We start from the raw sequence: 23,598 nt of genomic DNA, 5'->3' as shown, positions 1-23,598 counted from the left end.
AGTGGTCTCCTGTGCTGTAACCATTCCAAGTTTCTACATGCCAAAATCAAAAATCTCGGTTTTAAATACCACCCATGGCCTTATACCTTTAAATATCTTGAACATACATGAGCCCCAAATCCTCATATACATCCATTCCCTCCAGCTCTGTCCTTTCATACAATTACATTTTCTTTGCTCCATCAAGTGTTAAAATCTTGTCCAAGTTCCCTGAAACATTTCCCAAATGCCTCCACATTGCTTCTTTGCCCATGGCCTTTAAAAGTCTGCTAAAAATGTATCTTCTGGCCAATGATTAACATATGGCTTTCACCATTGAAATACTTTTATTACTTATAAGCTACTATAAAAATGGCTGTTGAAAGGACTGGATTTTTAAAATAACCATCTTCTCCATTAGAAAATATCTCTTTTCTTTCAGGTATTTACAGTTCCTGCTCCTCATTTCCAAAATAGGTGTGCCACTTTTGGCATAGCTGCACATCAGGAAGGGCCATCTCCACTGTTGATTCTTAATATACCATTCACCATGTTCTATGTTGGATTATGGTCACAATATCCACACAAAACACATTCCAAATCCCATAGCACAGAATTGTTATTTAATAGTGCAAATCATATTACATAGGAAATCATTAAAAAAGAATCCTTGCATCTTATTTATTTATAAATCTCCTGCATGGATTTCACATCATGTGAGCAATTGTGTAGTTCCCACACTTAAAAATGCCAACAGGTACACAACAAGATGGGAGAAGGTAGGAAAACTTCTTGGAGACGCTTTTTAAATGAAATAGCTAATTTTAAGTTAGGGACAAATTTCAGGACAGTATAGTATTTTTTTTATATTACTATGCATCTTATTTTGAGCTGTATTAACTGACCAGAGTATGGGAGGGAAGGTGCAGGTCAAAAGCAGTTGGAAAAAAATTGTTCTGTCAATTTTGTTCCAGATTGCTGCTTTGAAAACAAATTTGATGTGTTTTGTCATTGCTGGTTGCGAATTAAAAAAAAAAAAAATTTATATATTTTTTGTAAATTTAAAGTACACAATTCATTTTATTCCCCCCCAAGGGGCAACTTTAGTGTGGCCAACCCACCTCCCCTGCACATCTTTGGGTTGTGGGGGTGATATCCACACAGACACGGGGAGAATGTACAAACTCCACAGACAGTGACCAGGGGCCGAGATCGAACTTGGGTCCTCGGCGCCATGGGGCAGTAGTGCTAACCACTGCAAAACTGTGCTGCTCCCAGTAATGTTTCTCATCAGTTCACCAATCACAAGTGCTTTACTTTTAGTCATGGGGATGCTTTCACAAACCAACTAACTAAAGAAAAAATGATCATTTCAGCCAATCGTGAATTTGTTTCCCTATACCGCCGTTTGTGAGCTGGTAATGCCTCGAGTGTTGGGACCATAGACATGCAGTACAGATGTGCGATGGGTATCCACAAAAAATTACCAGATAGGTTTTTCTGCTATCAATGAATTATGCCAAATGGAATTAAACACTGTTTGAGATAAAGCAAAGTGAAGGCTGTGACATCACACAAATAAGTGACAGCACCATTCAAAATCCAAAACAGCTTTCTTTTTGAAGAAGTGCTACATACATTTCTAGTCCAAATCTAACCCCACTCCTCAGTTGGTTGCATTGTTCAACAAATTAATTGTTTACAATGACTTTAGAAAATTAAAAATATCTTAATCAATTTAACGGCATTTATTGTTTGCCATTTGTCTCCACTCCATCTTCTGTCTATACATGTTGAGCCCTATATGAGCTGCAATGCATAGTGGCTACGATGCCCGAGACCGGACAACTATATTAGGGCAGAGTAGGGACGCGCACCTGCTTCTTCATATTATTGGAAACCTAATAGCATATCATAAGAATAGATTGAAACTTGCTCTCTGAAGTATACTGTGTCAACAAAAAAAATGGCAGTATAACTGCATGCTCATGCTAATCTACTGCCATTTACCCACTGTGAACCTTCTGCAGATTGAGATTTTGTTACTTATTAAAGCCTAGTTTGCTTACCTGAAAGGATGGTCAGTTTTGACACAGCTATTCCTCTTGCAACTCCATTTGTTATCCAGTGATGTTGTCACCTTTGCAGAACCAGCAAGTGCATTAACAGGAGCCAAAATATAGCTCAAGCTATATTACTCCCCGACCAAATAACACACTGAATATAAAATAAATAAATAACCTCGGAAACAGTTTATTGTGTTTTGAGATGATACATCAGGTGCTCATTATTTAGAGCTACAAAGGTTTAAATGAAATCTCTTCATTACAAATTGACAAAAAGGTAAAACGGATTCACAACAGCATGTACCACATGATCGGAAATGGAACTGGGTTTAATACGAATGCCAAAATTCTAATAATCTACAGCTATCATAGATTTCATACAGATAATGGATTAGGCTAAAATGCACCATAATATTTGGTTGACTTGAGGAACATTTTCCTTATTACATCACAAAATACATTTTGATATCCCAAAGAAGCAGACTTGCAAGTAGGCATTTAAACATAACTAATCTACTGCTACAAAGATCTACTTCAATAGCTTTTACCTTTAACAGGGCTTGTCCCAATCTTCAAAAGATAAAAGCAGAGATTAGAATCAGTATAACATATACACAGAAGTCCGTATTGTAAAGGCTATAAAGAATTGTTGCACATTGTAAATAATGCCTCCTGCTCCTTTTCACAACACAGGAAGTGATGCAATTTATGTAGCATATCTCTTGGTCCACTGTCTGGCTATCCTGTCATGTTCTGCTCTGTTGGTCAAATATTGGGTTGCTATGCTCCCAACTAGAGGATCCGCTGTGAAACAGAAAGAAATGAATGAATAAGCCAAAGCTGAAAAAATTAAGGATGCTTTATTATTCACTTTTTCACCAGTTCCCCATCCCACATTTTCCCCACCAAATGCACCCGTGCAATGTATTAGCTACCAACATTTTCATGCCACAGAGAAAATCATGAAAAATTTTGGTTTCAAAAATCAAGCCAAAGCAAAATTGTTACTAGAATGAAGATACCTCCAAAAATTCAAATGTTCAAATGGAATAATGGCACAATAATATTTCAAACTTAAATTATGGCATTATTTGCAAATCGACATACCTAGGGAATTCACAATGGAAAATAGTTTTTGTTTTGCCTTCAAGGTTTTATGGTATCACGTCAACCGACAATTTTTACATGGGCTGGATTTTGTGAGCAGCGGTGAAGCGATAGTGCTCGCCACTAACCTTGAAAAAGGTGCCCACCATGATTTAACTGGCTCTAGAGCTTAGATCGCCTCTATTTTGATGTCACTTCAAATTTGGTATGGCATCCAGCCAATCACTCTGAAGTCTTCTCAGAGCAGGAAATAAAAGGCATAAAATATAATTCACATTCTAATAACTGTGCAGAAAGTCAAATAAAGATTGGAGTGCACAACTGGGATTGAGAGCAGAAATCTCATTTTAAAATATTAATCAATTTTCAAATGTTCTTTGAAGGAAATGTGTAACAGGTATAAAGTTAGCTGCACTGTGGCATAGTGGTAAGCATTGCTGCCTCACAGCGCCAGGGACCCGGCTTTGATTCTAGCATTGGGTGACTGTGTGAAGTTTGCATGCTCTCCCAGAGTCTGTGTGGGTTTCTCCTGGGTATTCTGGTTTCCTCCCGCAGTCCAAAGATGTGCAGGTTAGGTGGGTTGGCAATGATCAATGCGCAGGGTTATGGAGATAGGGCGGGAAAATGGGCCTAGGTAGAGTGCTCTTTCGGAGTTTTGGTGCAGACTTGACAATGGCCTCCTTCTGCACTGGAGGAATTCTATGACTTCTATACCTTTGCAGGACCAGAGGTTGTTCAAAAGTAATTGTGACTTAGTACGTCATGAATATACTCGGGTACTCCAGGAAGGCTCCACACTTTCATTGTTTTTTTACAGCTAAAATAGTGCACAAAAGTTTAATGCCAAATTAGTGACTCTGTGCAGATGGCGCGGGCGACAATTGCAAAAGCATATTCTAATGAGGAGCAGTTTCACCGACAGCAATTTTCAGATTTCCTATTTAACTCTGCATGCATGGATGCCAAAAGTTGCCATCAGTTTGTACAGAGTGATGATGGTGAACGCCAAAGGTTTTTGGGTCATTACAAGTGCACATTCTGGTCGAATAGTTTTTCTCTGAAAACATTCCGAATGTTACATAACAAAGCTTATTTTTGGTGGACTTGAGTTGTGTGAGTTATCTAATGCATTTTGGAAAAATCATTTTCCGTTGCCGTGGTGTCTTTTTTGTTCCACTATGCATTTGTGCTGCTGAATAAGATAAGATTTGTAAGGCTACTGATCGCATCAATTCAGTGCCTAAAATTCCTACATCCCTTTGGCTTCCTTAAATATTTAATTTATGCCAGAGCACTGGTCTCTATTTTTAGGGAGAACAGAAAAGCTCCAGAAAGTGCAACAAGATTCCAGCAATCAACAGCCTGTCTGCCTGCTGGACAACTCATTCTTCCATTATGACTTTGAAAAAACATCAGAACAATGCTTGTGGCACGCTGCACACAAACAAATTGAGAGCTGTAATCAGTTCATTCACAGTCCAGTCAAGGTTTGACCTCAGATTCTAGTAAAAGGGAAGCGTGCAAGGAACTTGCTAAAATCTTGGTCTGTTTCACGTTTGGGATTTGAAACGTTAAGATGGTGAATTTGGGGTACAGTGTAAATTATAATAATATGTTGAAACAATATGTAGATAGTCCAACTAAAGAAGGGGCCATACTGGATCTGGTATTGGAGAATGAGCCCAGTCAGGTGGTCGAAGTTTCAGTGGGGGCATTTTGGTAACCGTGATCATATTTCAGTAAGTTTCAAGGTACTCATAGAATTTACAGTGCAGAAGGAGGCCATTCAACCTATTGAGTCTGCACCAGCCTTTGGGAAAGAGCACCCGACTTAAGTCCTCGCCTCAACCCTGTCCTCATAACCCAGTAACCACATCTAACTTTTTTGGACATTAAGGGGCAATTTCGCATGGCCACCTAACTTGCACATCTTTGGACTGTGGAAGGAAACCAGAGCACCCGGATCAAACCCACACAGACACGGGGAGAAAGTGCAAACTCCACACACCCACCCAAGGCCGGAATTGAACCAGGGTCCCTAGAGCTGTGATACAGCAGTGCTAACCACTGTGCCGCCCCATGGTACTGTTGGATAAAGATAAGAGTAGTCCATGGGTGAAGGTGCTAAATTGGGGCAAGGCTAATTATAATAATATTTGCCAGGAACTGAAGAATCTAGATGGGGGCAGACGTTTGAGGGTAAATCACCATCTGGTATGTGGGAGGCTTTCACATGTCAGTTAGTATGAATTCAGGCCCGGCATGTTCCTGTGAGGAAGAAGATTAAGTATGGAAAGTTTTGGAAACCTTGGATAACGAGGGATATTGTGAGCATAGTCCAAAAGAAAAAGGAAGCATTTATCAGGGCTAGAAGGCTGGGAACAGGCGAAACCTGTGAGGAATATAAGGAAAGTAGGAAGGAACTTAAGTAAGGAGGCAGGAGGGCTAAAAGGGGTCCCGAGAAGCCATTGGGAAACAGGATTAAGGAAAATCCCAAAGCTTTTTACATGTATATAAAGAGCAAGAGTGTAGCCAGGGGAAAGGGTTGGCCCACTCAAGGACAGGGGAGGGAATCAATGCGTGGAACCAGAGGAAATGGGTGAGGTACTGAATGAGTGCTTTGCATCAGTATTCACAAAAGAGAAGGACTTGGTGGATGATGGGTGTGCAGATAGTCTGGGTCATATCGAGATCAAAAAGATGATTGATGAAGGTAGAGCAGTGGATGTTGTCTAAGGCCTTTGACAAGGTCTCTCATTAAGAAGTCTTGTAACACCAGGTTAAAGTCCAACAGGTTTGTTTCAAATCAGTAGCTTTCGGAGCACTGCTCCTTCCTCAGGTGAAAGAAGAGGTAGGTTCCAGAAACATATATAGACAAAGTCAAAGAAGCAAGGCAATGCTTTGAATGCAGGCATTTGCAGGTAATTAAGTCTTTACAGATCCAGAGATAGTGGTAACCCTAGTTATGTCATCCTGGGCCTGGGCTTGCGAAATCCTACCAACTGTCCTGGCTTGAGACAATTCACACCTCTTTAACCTTGGTCAAGAAGGCATACGGCCTTCATCGGCCAGGGCATCGAATATAAAAATTGGCAAGTCATGTTGCAGCTGTACAGGAACTTTGTTAGGCCTCATTTGGAATATTGTGTACGATTCTGGTCTCCACATTACCAGAAGGATGTGGATGCTTTGGAGAAGGTACAGAAGGGGTTTACTCGGATGTTGCCTGGTATGGAGGGCATTAGCTATGAGGGGAGGTTAGATAAACTCGGTCTGTTGTCGCTGGAACGATGGAGGTTGAGAGGCGACCTGATAGAGGTCTACAAGATTATGAGTGACATGGACAGAGTGGATAGTCAGATGCTCTTTCTTAGGGTAGGAGAGTCAAGTACTAGGGGACATAGGTTTAAAGTGCGCGGCAAAAGTTTAGAACAGATGTGAGAGGCTAGTTTTTTTTTGTTTTTTTTTTTACACAGAGGATGGTAAATATAAGGAATGCATTGCCTGGGGAGGTGGTGGGAGCAGGTACGATAGCGGCATTTAAAGGCCTTCTGGACAAATAGATGAATAGGGTGGGAATGGAAGGATACAGACTCCGTAAGTGCAGACGGTTTTAGTTTAGGCAGGTACCATGGTCGGCGCAAGCTTGGAGGGCCAAGGGGCCTGTTCCGGTGCTGTATTGTTCTTTGGCAGAGCAAATGGCCTATTTCTGCTCCTATATCTTATGAACTTATTCAGTAGAAATGTTCTTCAGGGCCTTCGAGAAAATAGCAACCCAAATGGAGAGGCCAAAAGAGAAGTGGACATTATCCTTGGAGAGTAAGCTGACAAGGCGAGCAAAGGGAGTTTATGCTGCCTTGTCAGAGCACCATTCAAGGGATTATGACAGTCAAATAGGCCACTCTAGATGCATATGAATTAGTTTTGGAACCATTTCAGCAGAAATTTTGGAATTAGAGGCCAAACATTTGAAAGGGTTAAGCAGAACAATTTTACTAGATAGGTACGAGCATTGGGAGTTGAGACTACCTATGAGGCTCTGGGAGGTCATTCTCTTAGAGGAGTTTAAGAATTCCTCACCGTCGATAATAAGAACCCATGTTGAAGACCAGAGGGAGCAACTACTAGGCAAGCAACAATTATGGCTGACGATTATGAGCTAATCCATAAATTTAAACCTTTGTTCCATCGCCCCCATAATTTTGACAAGGATAGGGAAGTGGGAGAGTGAGTGAACGGCAGGTATCCAAGGTAAGGAATAGATAGCTGGGAAAGATCAGAGATCGCCTCCCAAAAAGGTACTGGGGGTGTAAGTGAGACTTGGAAGCCTAGGTGTTACCATTGTAACAAGGTGGGACATGCTCAGTCAGCATGTTGGAAGTTGCAGGGAAAGCCCATAAAACTTGTGGGGGTTCAGAAGGAGGATTCTAAGAAGGAAGCAAAAGTAGAGAATGCTCCGGTGCAGACAGTAATATTAACTGGACTTAGGAGACACCCAAGGTAAAACACTGCTGTAAAACACAGGTGTGAGAAATGAGGGTGCCGAGAGATATCAGATACCAGGATGGCCGAGTGGTCTAAGGCACCAGGCTTAAGCAGTGTCCTTCATTGATGTTGAGGACCTGATGATTTCTGGTCCCTTTCTAGGGTCGTGGGTTCAAATCCCACTCCTGAAATCCCCCTTCTCAGCGGCATGGTAGCACAGTGATTAGCACTATTGCTTCACAGCGCAAAGGTCCCAGATTCGATTTCCGCTTGTGTCACTGTCTGTGCAGAGTCTGCACGTTCTCCCTGTGGCTGCGTGGGTTTCCTCTGGGTGTTCTGGTTTCTTCCCACAAGTCCCAAAAGACGTGCTGTTTGGTAATTTGGACATTTGAATTCTCCTTCTATGTATCCAAACAGGCGCCGGAATGTAGCGACTAGGGGTTTTCACATGAACTTCATTGCAGTGTTAATGTAAGCCTACTTGTGACAATAAAGGTTATTATTATATGCCGGTTTTGTGTCGAAGGAGAAAGTCACCCCATTTTCTTCGCAGAAGTAGCCAATCCCACAACAATTTTAAGAGACACCGGTGGGCTACCGTGCTGGAGAAGGATTTGTTTTTTCCTCCAGGGAGCTCAGTGAAAGCTGAGGTATTTATGAATGGGACAGGTGGGAGACTTCCGGTTGCGGCTATGCGGAGCTAAGTCGCACCTTCGGCAGCTCCCACCAGAAACGGACTTTTGGGCTCTTTTTAGGGCCCCTTGCGGCATTTGTTCGACGGTTCTCAGTGTGGGAAGGTGACAGTAACATTTCCCCGGCACTGTATGGATTGGACCAGGAGTGGAGCGGTGAAAAAAAGTAGTTTTGGAGCAGCGAAAAGTGCGAGAGAGGAGAACCAAGATGGCGGCGGGTGGAGACCAGGCAGCGTGGGCGCAGTGGTCGCAGGAACAGCAGGGGTTTCTCCAGCGCTGCTTCACGGAATTGAAGGCAGAGCTGTTGGAGCCAATGAAGGCTTCGATAGATGAGCTGCTCGAGCCCCAGAAGGCCCAAGGGGTGGCGATCTGGGAGGTGCGGCAAAAGGCCCCTGAGAACGAGGACGAGATCTTGGGCCTGGCGGTGAAGGTAGAGGCGCACGGGGTGATGCATAAGAAATGGTAGGAGAAGTTTGAGGACATGGAGAATCGGCCGAGGAGAAAGAACCTGCGGATTCTGGGTCTCTCGGAGGGAGAGGAGGGGTCGGATATTGGAGCATACGTGGTCACGATGCTGAACACGTTGATGGGCGCGGGGGCCTTCCCGAGGCCCCTGGAGCTGGAGGGGGCCCACCGAGTCCTGGAGAGGAGGCCCAAGCCCAACGAGCCGCCGCGGGCGGTGCTGGTGCGGTTCCACCGCTTCATGGACAGGGAGTGTGTCCTAAGATGGGCAAAGAAAGAGGGGATCAGCAGGTGGGAGAATGCAGAGGTCCGGATATACCAGGACAGGAGCGCGGAGGTGGCCAAGAGGAGGGCCGGGTACAATCGGGCTAAGGCGGCTCTACATCAGAAGGGGTGAAATTTGGAATGTTGCAGCCGGCGGAAAGAGACTGTGGGTCACTTTCAAGGACCGCCACCACTACTTCGAGACGCCGGAGGAGGTGAGGACCTTTATCCAGGCCGAAAAGTTGGACTCGGATTGAGGGTCGTTTGCGAGGGAATGTCGAGGGGGGACTGGTGTGATTGTTGTGTTTTTTGGGGGGGGGGGGGGGGGGGGGGATGTTCTGTTTGGTACAGTTTTTATTTGGGGTGCTGGGTGGGGGTAGGGTGAAATGGTTCGTAGTGGGGGTTTGGTGAGAGTGTGGGCATCAGTGGTTGGAAGAGGGGGGGCCCATTGGGGGGGGCGAGGTGGGGGAGCTGGGATCAGGCCGTGAAATGGAGCTGCGCCAGAGGGGTCGGGGCCGGCTTGGTTGAAAGGGAAGGGGGCGGGGTCGGGGTTGTGCTGGAGAGGAGCGCCCGCTGATGGGCAGGAGGGTTGGGGGAGACTACCACACTGGGGGGTCGATGGAGTTGCGGGAGTGGCCGGGGTCAGCAGAAGTCAGCTGACTTACGGGAGTGCTATGGGGGAGCATCGCAGCTACCGGGCGGGGCGGGGCAGGGCGGGGGAGAGAGAACTCGGTTGCAGCTGCATTTGCCAAAGTGGAGTTGGAGCCTGAAGAGGGAGTCGGGGCAGGGGTCTGCCGCTGAGGGGAACGGAGAGTGCAGGAGGCGCGGGCACGTGGCTGGCCTAGAAAGGGAGACGGCTAATTGGCAGGGGGGGGGGGGGGCAGCCCCCTGATCCGGCTGATAACTTGGAATGTGAGAGGCCCGAGGTCAAGAGGGCCCGTGTGTTCGTGCACCTGAAGGGACTGAAGGCAGATGTGGTCATGCTCCAGGAGACGCATTTGAGGGTGGCAGACCAGGTTAGGCTGAGAAAGGGGTGTGTAGGGCAGGTTTTCCATTTGGGGTTGGATGCAAAGAATCGAGGCCGATTTTGGTGGGGAAGCGGGTGTCGTTTGAGGAGCTGAGCATCATGGCAGACAATGGAGGTAGGTACGTGATGCTGAGTGGTAAGCTGCAGGGGGTGCGGGTGGTCTTGGTGAATGTGTATGCCTGAATTGGGGCGATGCTGGATTTATGCGGTGCATGTTGGGCCGGACTCCGGACCTGTAGGCGGGCAGATCCGGGGTGTATGGAAAGGTACCTAGAGGTTAACGATAATGGGGAGGTGCAGGTAGGGGTGGTCTGGGAGGCGCTGAAGGCGGTGATTAGGGAAGAGCTCATCTCCACTAGGGCCCACAAGGAGGGGAAGGGGAGGAGAGAGAGGGAGAGGTTGGTGGGGGAGATTGTAAGGGTAGATAGGAGGTATGCAGAGGTCCCCGAGGAGGGACTACTCAAGGAGCGACAAAGCCTCTAGGCCGAGTTCGACCTGTTGACTACCAAGAAGGCGGAGGTGCAGTGGAGGAAGGTGCAAGGGGCGGTGTATGAATACGGGGAGAAGGCTAGCCGGATGCTGGCACACCAGCTTCGGAAGCGGGAGGCAGCGAGGGAGATTGGGGGAGTTAGGGATAAAGGGGGGAACACGGTGCGGAGTGCGGTGGGAATAAATGGGGTATTTAGAGACTTCTATGTGGGACTGTATAGGTCTGAGGGGGGGGGGGATTTGTCGTTTTCTGGACTGGCTGAGGATCCAGAGGGTAGAGGAGGGGCAGGTGGCGGGGCTTGGGGCACCGGTAGGGCTGGAGGAGCTGACTAAGGGGCTGGGAGTATGCAGGCGGGGAAGGCACCGGGGCCAGATGGGTTCCCGGTGGAATTTTACAGGAAGTATATGGACCTGTTGGGCCCACTACTAGTGAGGACTTTCAATGAGGCGACGAAGGGGGAGGTTCTACCCCCGACGATGTCCAGGGCGCTGATCTCGCTGATCTTGAAGTGGGACAAGGAACCTTTACAGTGTGGGTCGTATAGGCCAATCTCGCTCCTCAACGTGGATGCGAAGCTGCTGGCGAAGGTGTTGGCTACCAGAATTAAGGACTGTGTCCCGGGGGTGATCCACGAGGACCAGACGGGCTTCGTGAAGGGAAGGCAGCTAAACACCAATGTGCGGAGGCTCCTAAATGTAATCATGATGCCTGCAGTGGAGGGGGAAGCGGAGATAGTGGCGGCTATGGATGCGGAGCAGACCTTCGATAGGGTGGAGTGGGGGTACCTGTGGGAAGTGATGTTGAGGAGGTTCGGGTTCGGGGAGGGGTTCGTTAGTTGGGTTAGGTTACTGTACGAAGCCCCAGTGGGGAGTGTGGCCACAAATCGGAGGAGGTCGGAATACTTTTGGCTGTACTGGGGGACGAGGCAGGGGTGCCCCCTATCCACCCTGCTATTTGCGTTGGCAATTGAGCCTTTGGCGATGGCTTTGAGGGAGTCCAGGAACTGGAGGGGGCTGGTGCGGGGGGGGGACGGGACACCGGGTATCGCTGTATGCTGTCGACCTGTTACTGTATGTGGCGGACCCGGTGGGGGGGGGGATGCCGGAGGTGAGGCGGATCCTCAGGGAGTTTGGAGACTTTTCCGGGTATAAGCTCAACATGGGGAAGAGTGAGCTATTCGTCACACACCCAGCGGACCAGGGAAGGGGGATAGACGAGCTTCCACTGAAGAGGGCGGAAAGGGTTTTCGGTACCTAGGGATCCAGGTGGCCAGGGGCTGGGGGGCCCTACACAAGCTCAACTTGGCGAGACTGGCGGAGCAGATGGAGGAGTTTAAAAGGTGGGATATGCTGCCACTTTCCCTGGCGGGTAGGGAACAGTCGGTGAAGATGACGGTGCTCCCGATGTTCCTTTTTATATTCCAGTGCCTCCCCATTCTGATCCCCAAGGCCTTCTTTAAGCAGGTCAGCAGGAGCATCATGGGATTCGTGTGGGCGAAAAAGACCGAGGGTGAGAAGGGTGTTTCTGGAACGGACCAGGGACAGAGGAGGGCTAGCGTTGCCTAATCTGTGTGGGTACTACTGGGCTGGCGATGATACGCAAGTGGGTAATGGAGGGGGAGGGGGCGGCGTGGAAGAGGCTGGCGATGGCGTCCTGTGTGGGAACGAGCCCGAGCGCTGGTGACGGCACCGCTGCCGCTCCCGCCGACAAGGTACACCACGGGTCCGGTGGTGGCGGTGACCCTCAAAATTTGGGGACAGTGGAGATGCCACAGGGGAGAAACGGAGGCTTCAGTGTGGTCCCCGATCCGAGAGAACCATTGGTTTGTCCCGGGGAGAATGGATGGGGGTTTCCTGAGCTGGCACAGGGCAGGTATTATAAGGATGGGGGGCCTGTTTATAGATGGGACGTTTGTGGGCGTTGGAGGAAACATTCGGGCTCCCTCCTGGAAATGCCTTCAGGTAAGGGCGTTTGTAAGACGGCAGGTGAGGGAATTCCCGCTGCTGCCAGCACGTAGGATCCAGGATAGGGTGCTCTCGGGGGTGTGGTTGGAGAAGGCAAGGTCTCGGCGATCTACCAGGAGATGCTAGAGGAGGAGGAGGCCTCGGTGGAGGAGCTGAAAGGTAAATGGGAGGAAGAGCTCGGGGAGGAGATGGACGAGGGTATGTAGGCGGACGCCCTGGGTAGGGTAAATTCTTCCTCCTCTTGCGCCAGGCTTAGCCTGATACAATTTAAGGTTCTGCACAGGGCGCACATGACTGGGGCAAGGCTGAGTCGGTTTTTTTGAGTAGAGGACAGGTGTGCTAGGTATTACTAGGCATAGCCTCAAAATAAGGGGAAGTAGATTTAGGACTGAGTTTAGGAGGAACTTCTTCACCCAAAGGGTTGTGAATCTATGGAATTCCTTGCCCAGTGAAGCAGTAGAGGCTCCTTCATTAAATGTTTTTAAGATAAAGATAGATAGTTTTTTGAAGAATAAAGGGATTAAGGGTTATGGTGTTCGGGCCGGAAAGTGGAGCTGAGTCCACAAAAGATCAGCCACGATCTCATTGAATGGTGGAGCAGGCTCGAGGGGCCAGATGGCCTACTCCTGCTCCTAGTTCTTATGTTTATTCGGGGAGCCCAGCAAATCACGCCCACATGCTCTGGGCGTGCCCAGCGCTGGAGGGGTTCTGGAGGCCGTCGCGAGGACGGTGTCTAAGGTGGTAAACACCCGGGTTAAGCCGAGTTGGGGGCTCGCACCATTTGGGGTATCGGACGAGCCGGGAGTGCAGGAGGCGAAAGAGGCCGGTATTCTGGCCTTTGCGTCCCTGGTAGCTCGGCGGAGGATTCTGCTACAGTGGAAGGATGCGAGGCCCCCAAGCGTGGAAGCCTGGATCAGCGACATGGCAGGGTTAATTAAATTGGAGGGTAAAATGTGCCTTAAGAGGATCTGTGCAAGGGTTCTTTAGGCGGTGGCAACCGTTCCTAGACTTTCTAGCGGAGCGTTAGGAGGTGGACAGCAGCAGCAGCAACCCAAGGGGGGGGGGGGGGGGGGCGCTTTGTGCTTACTATTATTGTTTAATGGGGGGCTTGTATATTGGGGGAATACATGGCATAGCTATAAGATGTTTATTTATGTGTTCTTTGTATTTTCTTATTTCTGTAATATGTAAAAATTTGAATTCAATTAAAAGAAAAAAAAAATGAATGGGATGGGTGGAAGTTGTATCCCCATTTCATTGTATAAAGTGCAGTTGAGTGTGATTTAGTGTCAGGTGCAGTAGTGGCTGGAGTGGTTAAGGAATGCCCAGTGAAAGGAATAAACTTTGGGGAACGATTTGGCAGGAGTGAAGGTTGTAGCTTCACCCATGATTACAGAGAGTCCGAAGGAAGTACTGCAGTTAGCACCTGAAATGTTGACTGTAGGGCATGTGGGATCTGGGAAAGCTCGTTGGGCAGTAGCCGGCTCAGAGAAAGAGATGTCGACAGCTGTTGAGCATGTTTCAAGTGACCATGGTAATGAATCAGGTCCTGAGCATTTTCAGACCATAGGTGACCATAAGGATGAGGAATTGGACACGTCTTGATTTTGATTATGGAGGGACTGGTAAACAGTTGTTACAAGAGTGTTGGTAAGGAAGGGGAATCAGACAAAGATTTTGACTTCGACCTAGATCCCGGTCACAAGTAATGGTAAATAGTTGTTGTAAGAGTGATGGTAGAGAGGAAGAGTCAGGCGGCAATCTTGACTTTGATCTCAGGTCGGACTATGATGCGATGATAGACAGTTGAACCAGAGTAGACTCGTCACCAATTGTGCTTGGACCATTGGCAAGCAATTCTTCCAAAGCCAGGAAAGGAGTTAGCAACCCAAAGGAAGTGGGTGAATTGGACTTTCCAAAAAGTAATTTGCTACCGCCTCTTGTGGTAAACGCATTGCCATTCTCTTCAGGTGAGGGCAGTTCCCAGAGCAGGCTTGCTGTGAAGGAAGGTGTACTTGACTGCACAGCATCAGTTAGTCAGGACAAGGACAGTAAAGGATTGGGGAGTGATACCATGTGAGCAGCTGATTGACCCACATCCGTTTAAAGGTTTGCAGCACCTCTTTGAGGTGGCAGAGGTAGATAGCCAGGAAGGTGAAGTAATTGGTGGCGAACACCTTTTCAAGAGTTAAGAAGATGGTTGACAAATTCTGTAGTGATTCTGCAACCACAGAGGCTAGGAAAACCCAAACTGTTCATAGAGTTAGCGATGCCCCATACTCTTGATTCTGAAAGTGGAAAAGCAGGCGATGGTTCCGAAAACTCCGATCGCAGCGGCACATGTTGCAGAAGGTGATTGCGTGAAGGCCAGGAGAAAATGTAAAGCTGGTGCGGTTGAAAAGAGTATCAGTCACAAACAAACCCAACACTTCTTTCAGGGTTAACAATCCTAATCGTAGTCTAGTTGCAGGAAACCTTCGTCAGAATGTCAGGAATGACTGTTCATGCTATAGGAGAAGCAGAAAGCGGCAGGTATACCGAAGATACTAAAGGAGCATGGACAAAGTTGTAGGGAAACACCAGGGAGCACTTTGTTAACTAGGCGTGGTGCGGACGTCCAAAACTTTGAACCACCAAAGCCACCTCAGTCTTGACTAAAATATCAGAGACTGGCTCAATTAGAAACTGAGGAGAGATGCATGTTGGACATGTTGCAGAAACAAGCCAAAACGGTTGCCGTCCACGGAACGCTAAGGAGAGTCTGAGAGAACGACTGTCATGTTAAAGGAAGAATGGATGCTCGCCGCCCCAGACTTTTCTGAACTGTGAACTTGCGTTTTGAAACCCAGAGGGCAAGAGTTTTCCGTCAGTTGTTATTGTAGTTGTATATACATATTCACTGGAAGCAATAGTTGCAAGTACTTTGTCTTGCGTTTAAAAGTCAAATCATTACTAATGCCAAAACCGTGCAGGGAATTGTATAGTGGGGACTAATTTAGACAGGTATATGTGGGTCTTGTACGTCTTGCGCATCTCATTTTCAAACGTCCGTGTCCTGACGTATCATTCTTTTTGTGTGTGTGGTGGGGGGGGCATAGAATGTAGACATCATATGCATGAACTCAGTCAGGTCATGCTCACGGCTTTGAACTTGAATGCTGTCATTAATATACCTCACCAACAGACTATATCTCCTCCCAAATAAGATGCTTCGATTCTGCTGCAAAGTTAGGAGTGTTTCAGTGTGCTCAGGAAAGAGATTTTGCACTTTTTGTTTAAGTGTACAATGAAATATCGATCACTGGGAAAAAATATCAAAGCAAATTAAAAAATAACTAATATTGCCAGTGGATACCATGGTGCCATATATGCTGTCCTTGAAGTTGAAAAGCAACTTTGTAAAAGCTGCAGTCACAAATGGCCAACATTTGAATTAAGTATATATGATTATGCATGGCTATAAATTCAAAGATGAAAGGATTATGAACTGTGACTAATAATGGATCAAAAGATACTTCTACGAACACAAAACCTATGGTTGCAACTGACTAAAATGTTCGACAAGGGAGTAGCCACAAGATAAAATCTATAGGAACTCATTAATGATTCCTTACTCAATGCAGTTGAATGGCTTTGGGAACACAGTACTTTTAAGATGATAAACATTACTGATACGACTACTCCCATATCTTGTTGTAAGTAAAATAGATGGCATTCAAAAACATTTAGATTAAACCTTGTTGGAGACACACCGACCGGTTTTATATTTTTGACTTATATTCTGACTATACAGTTTATAATTGGAAGTCCACAGCACTTCAGGTGGACATAAAATGGATCACTACCCATCAGAACAAATGATCCAATTTGCCCACTGATGCCTGCATGAAATAACCCACACAGTTTAGTGATAAATCTATGAGCTGAGATCAATCAACCTTAAGAAAGGGTTGAACTGTCTGCATTATGATAGACATCCATGGAGTACTAGCTGATGACCCTTGTGTGATACAAAGCTTCCCCAGAGAATTGTCAAACAATTGTCCTGTGCTCGTTAGGACCAGGAAAATATCTATTAGCACAGCAGCAGCTCAAGAAATAACTTGCTTGCATACATCTTAGTCAAACATTGAAGATAACAATGGTGACCAACTCCCGTGTTCTTGGTTTGATAGTGACAGTATTCCACTGAAATTCTTGGATCACTCATGAAAAGAACATAGCAGTGGAAAGGGCTGCACATCAATCTGGGGCAGGAGGATCTTAGAGTGATCCAGAATAAAGCAGGGTGTCCACAAACATTACAATACTGGAAAAGGTGTTAATGCTTCGGGTCATTGACCTTCAGTTTTGACAAAAAAAAACATCAAGCTGAAATGTCAACTCTGTTTCTGTCTGTCTGTCTCCATAGATGCTGCCTTATCTGCTGAGTTCCCCAGCACTTTGTTTACATTACAAACATTACTTACAAACATACTGCTTTTGTTCAAGACAAACCTTCCACAGTTGGCATCGAAGCCAACCTCCTGGAATATGGTGAGTCTCAGCCAGGTCAGTGCTTTTCAAACATGTTTGCCCAGGACCCATTTTTACCAACAGGCCATCCTTCCCGATCATCATGACCCACGTCGCCCAACCTTCGCCACCCACCGTTTTTGCTTACTTTTAAATGTGACAGGCGAGTTTACTTAGTCCTCACAATCTCACTTGCTTTATTATTCAATTTTACATTTCTGCTAAGGACTTCAGCTGATGATTTCCAATCTCACTGCATTCGTTCAAAAAAAACCAAGAGGTTTATTCTTGAACTCGCCATGCTTAGTCTTGAAATGTCTTTGAAGTTGAGGGTTTTATTATTTCATTTACCAGTACTTCCATGCATATAACACACATGAACTTTGCATCCGGATTTACAGTGGCACAATTAATAAAGCATCAAGAAATCATCTTTTATACTGCTTTGTTCCTGTTCTTAACTTCTTCTTCATGGGTTGTTTACCAGAGGCCCTCGAGCTCCCAACAGCACTACTGGCAGCTACAAAATGGAGGTTGAGAACAGATGTGGGAGGTAAGTATTTTTACGCAGTGTGGGGTAAATGTGTGGGAACGTGCTGCCTAGGGAGGTGGTGGGAGCAGGTACGATAGTGGCATTTAAGGGGCATCTCAACAAATATATGAATAGTGTGGGAATGGAAGTATACAGACTCCGTAAGTGCATACGGTTTTAGTTTAGGCAGATACCATGGTCGGCGCAGGCTTGGAGGGCTGAAGGGCCAGTTCCTGTACTGTATTATTCTTTGAATATCTCTCACGCCCAGAGAACGTGACATCAATGTATGGGGCGTGTCTGCACGACCAGCTCTCTGCCACCGCTACTGGTCAGGAGACTCCATCAATTTTTAAAAAGAATCTGCTCCTGGGTCAGCGCGCTGATGTCAGGAGGAGGCGGTCAGCCTTGCTGGGCTCCGGAGGCCTGCGCATTGCTGAGGGGGCACGCATGCATGGAACGGCCGGCATTCTGAAAGCGGGTCGTGGCACCATTGTTAAAAGCCAGTCGTGGCCATTGGGCACTTCTTCCGGCAATCAGGAACGCCTATATATATATATATATAATATATATATATATATATAATATATATACCCGCGCGCATGAAAGAGAATACTTTCATTTGAGAGAGTTTAGTGCTACTGGAGGTTCAGGCTAACAGTTTAATTCATTACAGAGCAGGAACATTACAATGTGTCCCTGCTCTAAAGTGCACATCATGGACGACATATACTGAAGCAAGTTTGCACAAGTGGTAGAACTTGAATTTTTTGTGTCAAAGAACTAGGTACTTCAGCAGTAATTGGCAACTACCTGCAGCAGAGAGGATATGGGTAATTTGGACCAAATTCTCCAGAATATGACCAATCAAGAAGCAATGATGTAAATGTTCAACCATGGTTTTAGTGGATGGTGGAGTAGGGTCAAGGGAATATAGGGCTCCTCATGTTAATGCTAGACAGTTCAAGATACAAGCATCATGCAGAAAGGGGAAGTGGATGACCACCCATGGGCACAGCAGAAGGAATGAGAACTCTCTGGTGGCAAAAATCTAAGTTATTGATGATGTACAAAAGATGCAGCATGTGCAAGTGACAACCCAGGGAAGTAAAAGGCAATCAGCTTACAAGAATTGGAGAATGGAAGTATTGGGGAGTTCTTTCGGGAGAGATTCTCAGGTCTCCCCGCGGCATGTTTCTCACTGGCAACGAGATGGCCCACCACTGACACGTGGCGGGGTCTTCTGGTCTGCCACTGTCAATGGGATTTCCGATTGAATCTATCTCACATTGCCAGGGGGTGCGCTATTGGCAGGATCCAATCCTACTGATGTGATCAGCCGGAAGATGTCACCCATAATGAGAGGCCTAGGTCACTTTTCTATGCCTTTCAGCAGTTTGCGCCAGCTCTGCCAGCCATTGAATTATATGATGACTGTTCAACACCTCAACTCCATTTACCCATCTTTTATCCATATTCCAGACCTTTACCCAACAAAAATCAATTTCAGAATTAAAAGTTCCAATTCTCCCAGCATCCACAGCCGTTTTGCAAGGATGAGGGGAGAATTTCACATTTCAATTACATTTTGCTTAAAAAGTGTTGCATGTTTCCGTTTCGTTCCAATATATTTATCCTCTGAACTCTACTTTGATACAGCACCTTTTCGTCCACGAGGTGGCCAGTAAGTCCCTTGAACCTTTCCAACAATGAGATCATTGATAAAAAACCTTCAATACATTTGGAGAGCAAAAACTCTAACAAATGACCTCAGGTTTTATAAAAAATGAACTAGCATCTCCTGAGGGAGAAAATTCCACATTTCTACCACCCTTTGCACAAAGTGTATCCCAACTTCTCTACTTAATGGCCTGGTGCTGAGTTAAAGTTTATGTCCCTTTGTTCTAGGCACCCCAGGATCAGCAGAAAATACGAACATGTGATTTAGGAGTAGTAGACCACTCAGCCCCTCTTCACCAAGATCATGGCAGAGGTAATTCTCACCTCAACCATACATTCCTGCCTACTCCCGATAACCTTTTAGCCCATGTTTAATCAAGAATCTACTTATGCCTTAAAGATATTCAGACTTTCCCTCAACCACCTTTTGAAGAAAAGATTTCCAAATCCTCACAACTCTCAGAAATGTTCTTTCCTCCATGTCCTAAATGCTTTTTTATTCATCCTGCCAAAATGGACAGCCTCACATTTTCCCATATTATGCTCCATTTGCGAGATCTTTGTCCACTCACCTCACCCTATCTTTTGTACCCTCGCTATATCCTCTTTACAACTTGCTTTCCCAACTATCTTTGTCATCAGCAAATTTAGCAACCATACTATCAATTCCGTCATCTAAAGAATTTACACAAATTGCAAAGAGAAGTCCCAACACAGATTGTTGTGACAAACCACTCATCACATCCTGGCAACCAGAAATAACAATTAATGCCTACTGTTTCCCGTTTGCTACCCAATTTTCTATCCATGCCAATGTTACCCGCTACACCAAGAGCATTGATTTTCCACAAAATCCTTTGATGTGGTACCTTATCAAAGGCTTTCTGAAAATCTAAGTATAGTACATCCTCTATCAACAGTACCTGTTACTTCAAAGAACTCCAATAAATTGGTTAAAAGATTATTTCCCTTCACAAAACTATGTAATCTATCCAAGTGCCCTGTTAAAACATTTTTAATATAAGCCTCTAGCATTTCCCTCATGACAGATGTGACATTAACTGGCCTATAGCTTCCTGCTTTCCGTCTTCCCCCTTTTTAAAATAAAGCTATAAAATAAACTGCTTCTCAATCAAATGGAACCTTTCCCATGTCTAGGTGAATTTGGAAAATTAAAAGCAATGCATCAACTAAGCCACTTCTTTTAAGACCCTGGGATGAAATCCATCCGGACCCAGGGACTTGCCAGCTTGCAGCTCCCAACTATTTTCTCAGTACCACTTCCCTAGTGATTGCAATTTTCTGGAATTCCTCTGTCCCTTACAATTCCCGATTTACTGGCATTTCTGGGATGTTACTTTTATCCAAAAGTGAAGACCAATGCAAAATACCTTAATATCAAAATATCCTTATTTTCAATTATTAATTCCCCAGGCTCATTCTATAGGGCCAATTAGCAAAGTTAACTTTGTTAACTACCTAATTTTAAACAATCTTTGGAAACGTTTCCAATTTGTCTTTATATTTAGAGGTAGCCATAAATATTGCCCACTTTCTATGCTTTTTAGCTTTGAGACAGGGTCATCTAGACTCGAAACGTTAGCTCTTTTCCAGCATCCGCAGTAATTTGCTTTTATCTATGAATTGGTCATTTGCGCTACCTTTGTTCACCTTCCTTGTAATTTTTTTAAAAATGGGCAAGAGTTTAGCATATTCTAACTGAACAGGTTTCGGCATATGCCGCTTCCAGCAAGCATAAATGAGCCATATTACAAGCTTGGCTGATTATTTTAAATTGGTTGTTGGTTTTAGCACATGCGGGATTGTTCACCAAGTGCTGCCCTATCGCTGAATCATATCTAACAGTAGACATTTTGTTTTGGGTTATGAAAGCACAAGCTGGTTGACTACACTGTGTAAACAACCAAAGGGACATGCTGTTTGATTCAATCAGCCAATCACTGAAACATATGCTCTACATACCTGGCATCAGACCAGCAATGGAATTCATATACAACATTGTTCAATCGTGTGGTTGGCAGAAAGTCTTTCTGGACTGACATCAACATCCTGCTATTGGGAAATACCACTCTTGCAGCTACTGCACTGTAGCAGCATGAGACTGCTTCCTTAATTAAATGAAATGAAAATCGCTTATTGTCACAAGTAGGCTTCAAATGAAGTTACTGTGAAAAGCCCCTAGTCTCCACATTCCGGCGCCTGTTTGGGGAGGCTGTACAGGCCCAACTCAGATATAAAAATCTGCATTAATATAAAAGCAAAATACTGCGGATGCTGGAAATTGGAAATAAAAACAGAAAATGCTGGAAAACTCAGGTCTAGCAGCATCTGTGGAGAGAGAAAGAGAGTTAATGTTTTGAGTCCAATAGGACTCTGCTTTGGAACTCAAATTTGCAAGCCTGAAAAAAGGGATTGTAGTAGTCATTCTAGACAAATACAATGTTGACAAAATGCACACTATTCTTAATGACAGTTCCAAATTTTACCTATTGGACCTGCCAATCATGACTGAACAACATTGCTCCAAAATAACCTACAAAACGGTTGTTAGACTTGTCTAAAAGTAACAAACTGTTTTCCAATGTATATTATGTGAACATGTCCTCATGACTCCACATATGTTTGGGCTGCCGGCTGCCAAAGACATACAAAAGTGTTATCTCATTGCACTCTATTTTATGAAGTACCAGTTCTGTGCAACATAATTTTCCAGCGCGCGAGGCGAGCAGGGCTGCAGTGCGCGAGGCACACGAGGCTCTAGAGCGCGATGGGCTCTAGAACAGTCACTTTCGAACTCAGGGTCCCGACTTGCAGATGGGTTGCAGAGCGGTCGGTCACAGTGTTCCTGCTCGTGGGAAGAAGTGAACAGCTGCGATCGGCTTTGAAGAATGTCGGCTGTCCCGTGGATGTTCGCCCCCTCAGCTGGATGTAGCAATGCAGAGGCCCTCTATTTTGTAAGCCTTGATCTCACAACTGAATCGGAAGAGAGCCTATAAAGAGAGTGCTTGGCAGGACAAAGCAGTGCTGGTGTGGGCTGTATCCAGAGCTCCAGGGCCTCTGATGAAACCCAATAAGAAGCTGAAATCTGGAACAAAGCAGTGTAAAGATGATTTCTTGAGGTATGGCATTATTAATTGTGCCAATCCAAATCAGGATGCAAAAATCCATGCGTGTTATGTCGAGGGAAGTATTGGCAAGTGAAAGTTTAAAACTCTCAAAACTTCAAAGAAATTTAGACCAAGCATGGTGAGTTTGAGGACAAACATATTGGTTTTTTTCAAAAGTGGCAGCGAGAACCTAAAATAGTCAACTGAAAAGTAACATTGAATGACAAAGCAAGTGAGACAGTGATGAGCAAGCAGGCTCACCTGTTGCATTAGAGGTAAGCAAAAATGGTGCATCGCGAAGGTCAGCCAGCCTAGGCTGTGAAGGTTGCCGGCTGGTAAAAGTAGATCCCGGGAAAAAAAGAAGTTTGAAAAACACTGCGTAAGAGAGCGAGGCAAGCAGGGCTCGAGATGGGAAAGACTGTGAAGAGCGAGATGGAAAGGGCTATAAAGAGAGAGGTGGGAAGAGCTGTCGCGAACACAATCCAGTTATCACATGAACCCGCCTCCCATCCATTGATTCTGTCTATACCTCCTGCTGGCATGGGAAATCGGGCAGCATAATCAAAGACCCCTCACAACGGGTTATTCTTTCTTCAAACCTCTTCCATTGGGCAGCAGATACAAAAATCTGAGAACATGCATTTAAGATTCATAACAGCTTCCTCCCCGCGGTCACCAGACTCCTGAACGACTCTCTTATGGGTTGAATTGATCTCTTTACAGAGGCTGTAAAATGCGCGGCTTCAGCGAGGCGAGGGGGCTGTAAAGAGCGAGGCTTCAGCGAGGAGGGTGGGGCTGTAAAAGAGCAAGGCTTCAGTGAGGAGGGTGGGACTGTAAAAGAGCGTGGCTCCAGCGAGGAGGGTTGCAAAGAGCGAGGCTTCAGCGAGGAGGGTGGGGTTGTACAAGAGCGAGGCTTCAGCGAGGAGGGTGGGGTTGTAAAAGAGCGAGGCTTCAGCGAGGAGGGTTGTAAAAGAGCGAGGTTCCATGGGGCAGAGCCTGGTGGTATGATGATGGTGGATAAGGCGGGAGGTCGGGGGGGGGGAAAGAGAAGAGGAGTGAGGGGCCTCCAGTGAGGGTAGTAACGTGGAACGTGAGAGGGCTGGGGGGCCCAGTCAAGAGGTCAAGGGTGCTGGTGCATCTTAAAAGTTTGAAGGCTGATGTAGCAATGCTGCAGGAGACTCACCGGAGGGTGAAGGACCAAGTGAGA

The 23,598-nt window shown here is 45.9% G+C and overlaps 1 protein-coding gene across 3 annotated transcripts in view; it reads right to left on the bottom strand.

The window, feature by feature from the left end:
• Positions 1–2,216: 2,216 nt before the first annotated feature.
• The window catches only part of ube2e3 (ubiquitin-conjugating enzyme E2E 3 (UBC4/5 homolog, yeast)), a 241,462-nt gene continuing 220,080 nt past the window's right edge, over positions 2,217–23,598 (bottom strand). For all 3 annotated transcript variants that reach the window (XM_072477497.1, XM_072477515.1, XM_072477506.1), the window contains exon 6: positions 2,217–2,849. In XM_072477497.1, coding sequence (XP_072333598.1) covers positions 2,752–2,849 — 98 coding nt within the window. In that variant the 3' untranslated portion in view covers positions 2,217–2,751. The remainder of the gene's footprint in view (positions 2,850–23,598) is intronic.

This window comes from Scyliorhinus torazame, chromosome 2, assembly GCF_047496885.1.
Source record: "Scyliorhinus torazame isolate Kashiwa2021f chromosome 2, sScyTor2.1, whole genome shotgun sequence".
Classification (NCBI taxonomy): Eukaryota; Metazoa; Chordata; class Chondrichthyes; order Carcharhiniformes; family Scyliorhinidae; genus Scyliorhinus; species Scyliorhinus torazame.
The sequence above is the reverse complement of the archived record's forward strand: the minus strand, read 5'-3'. Positions and strand labels throughout refer to the sequence as shown.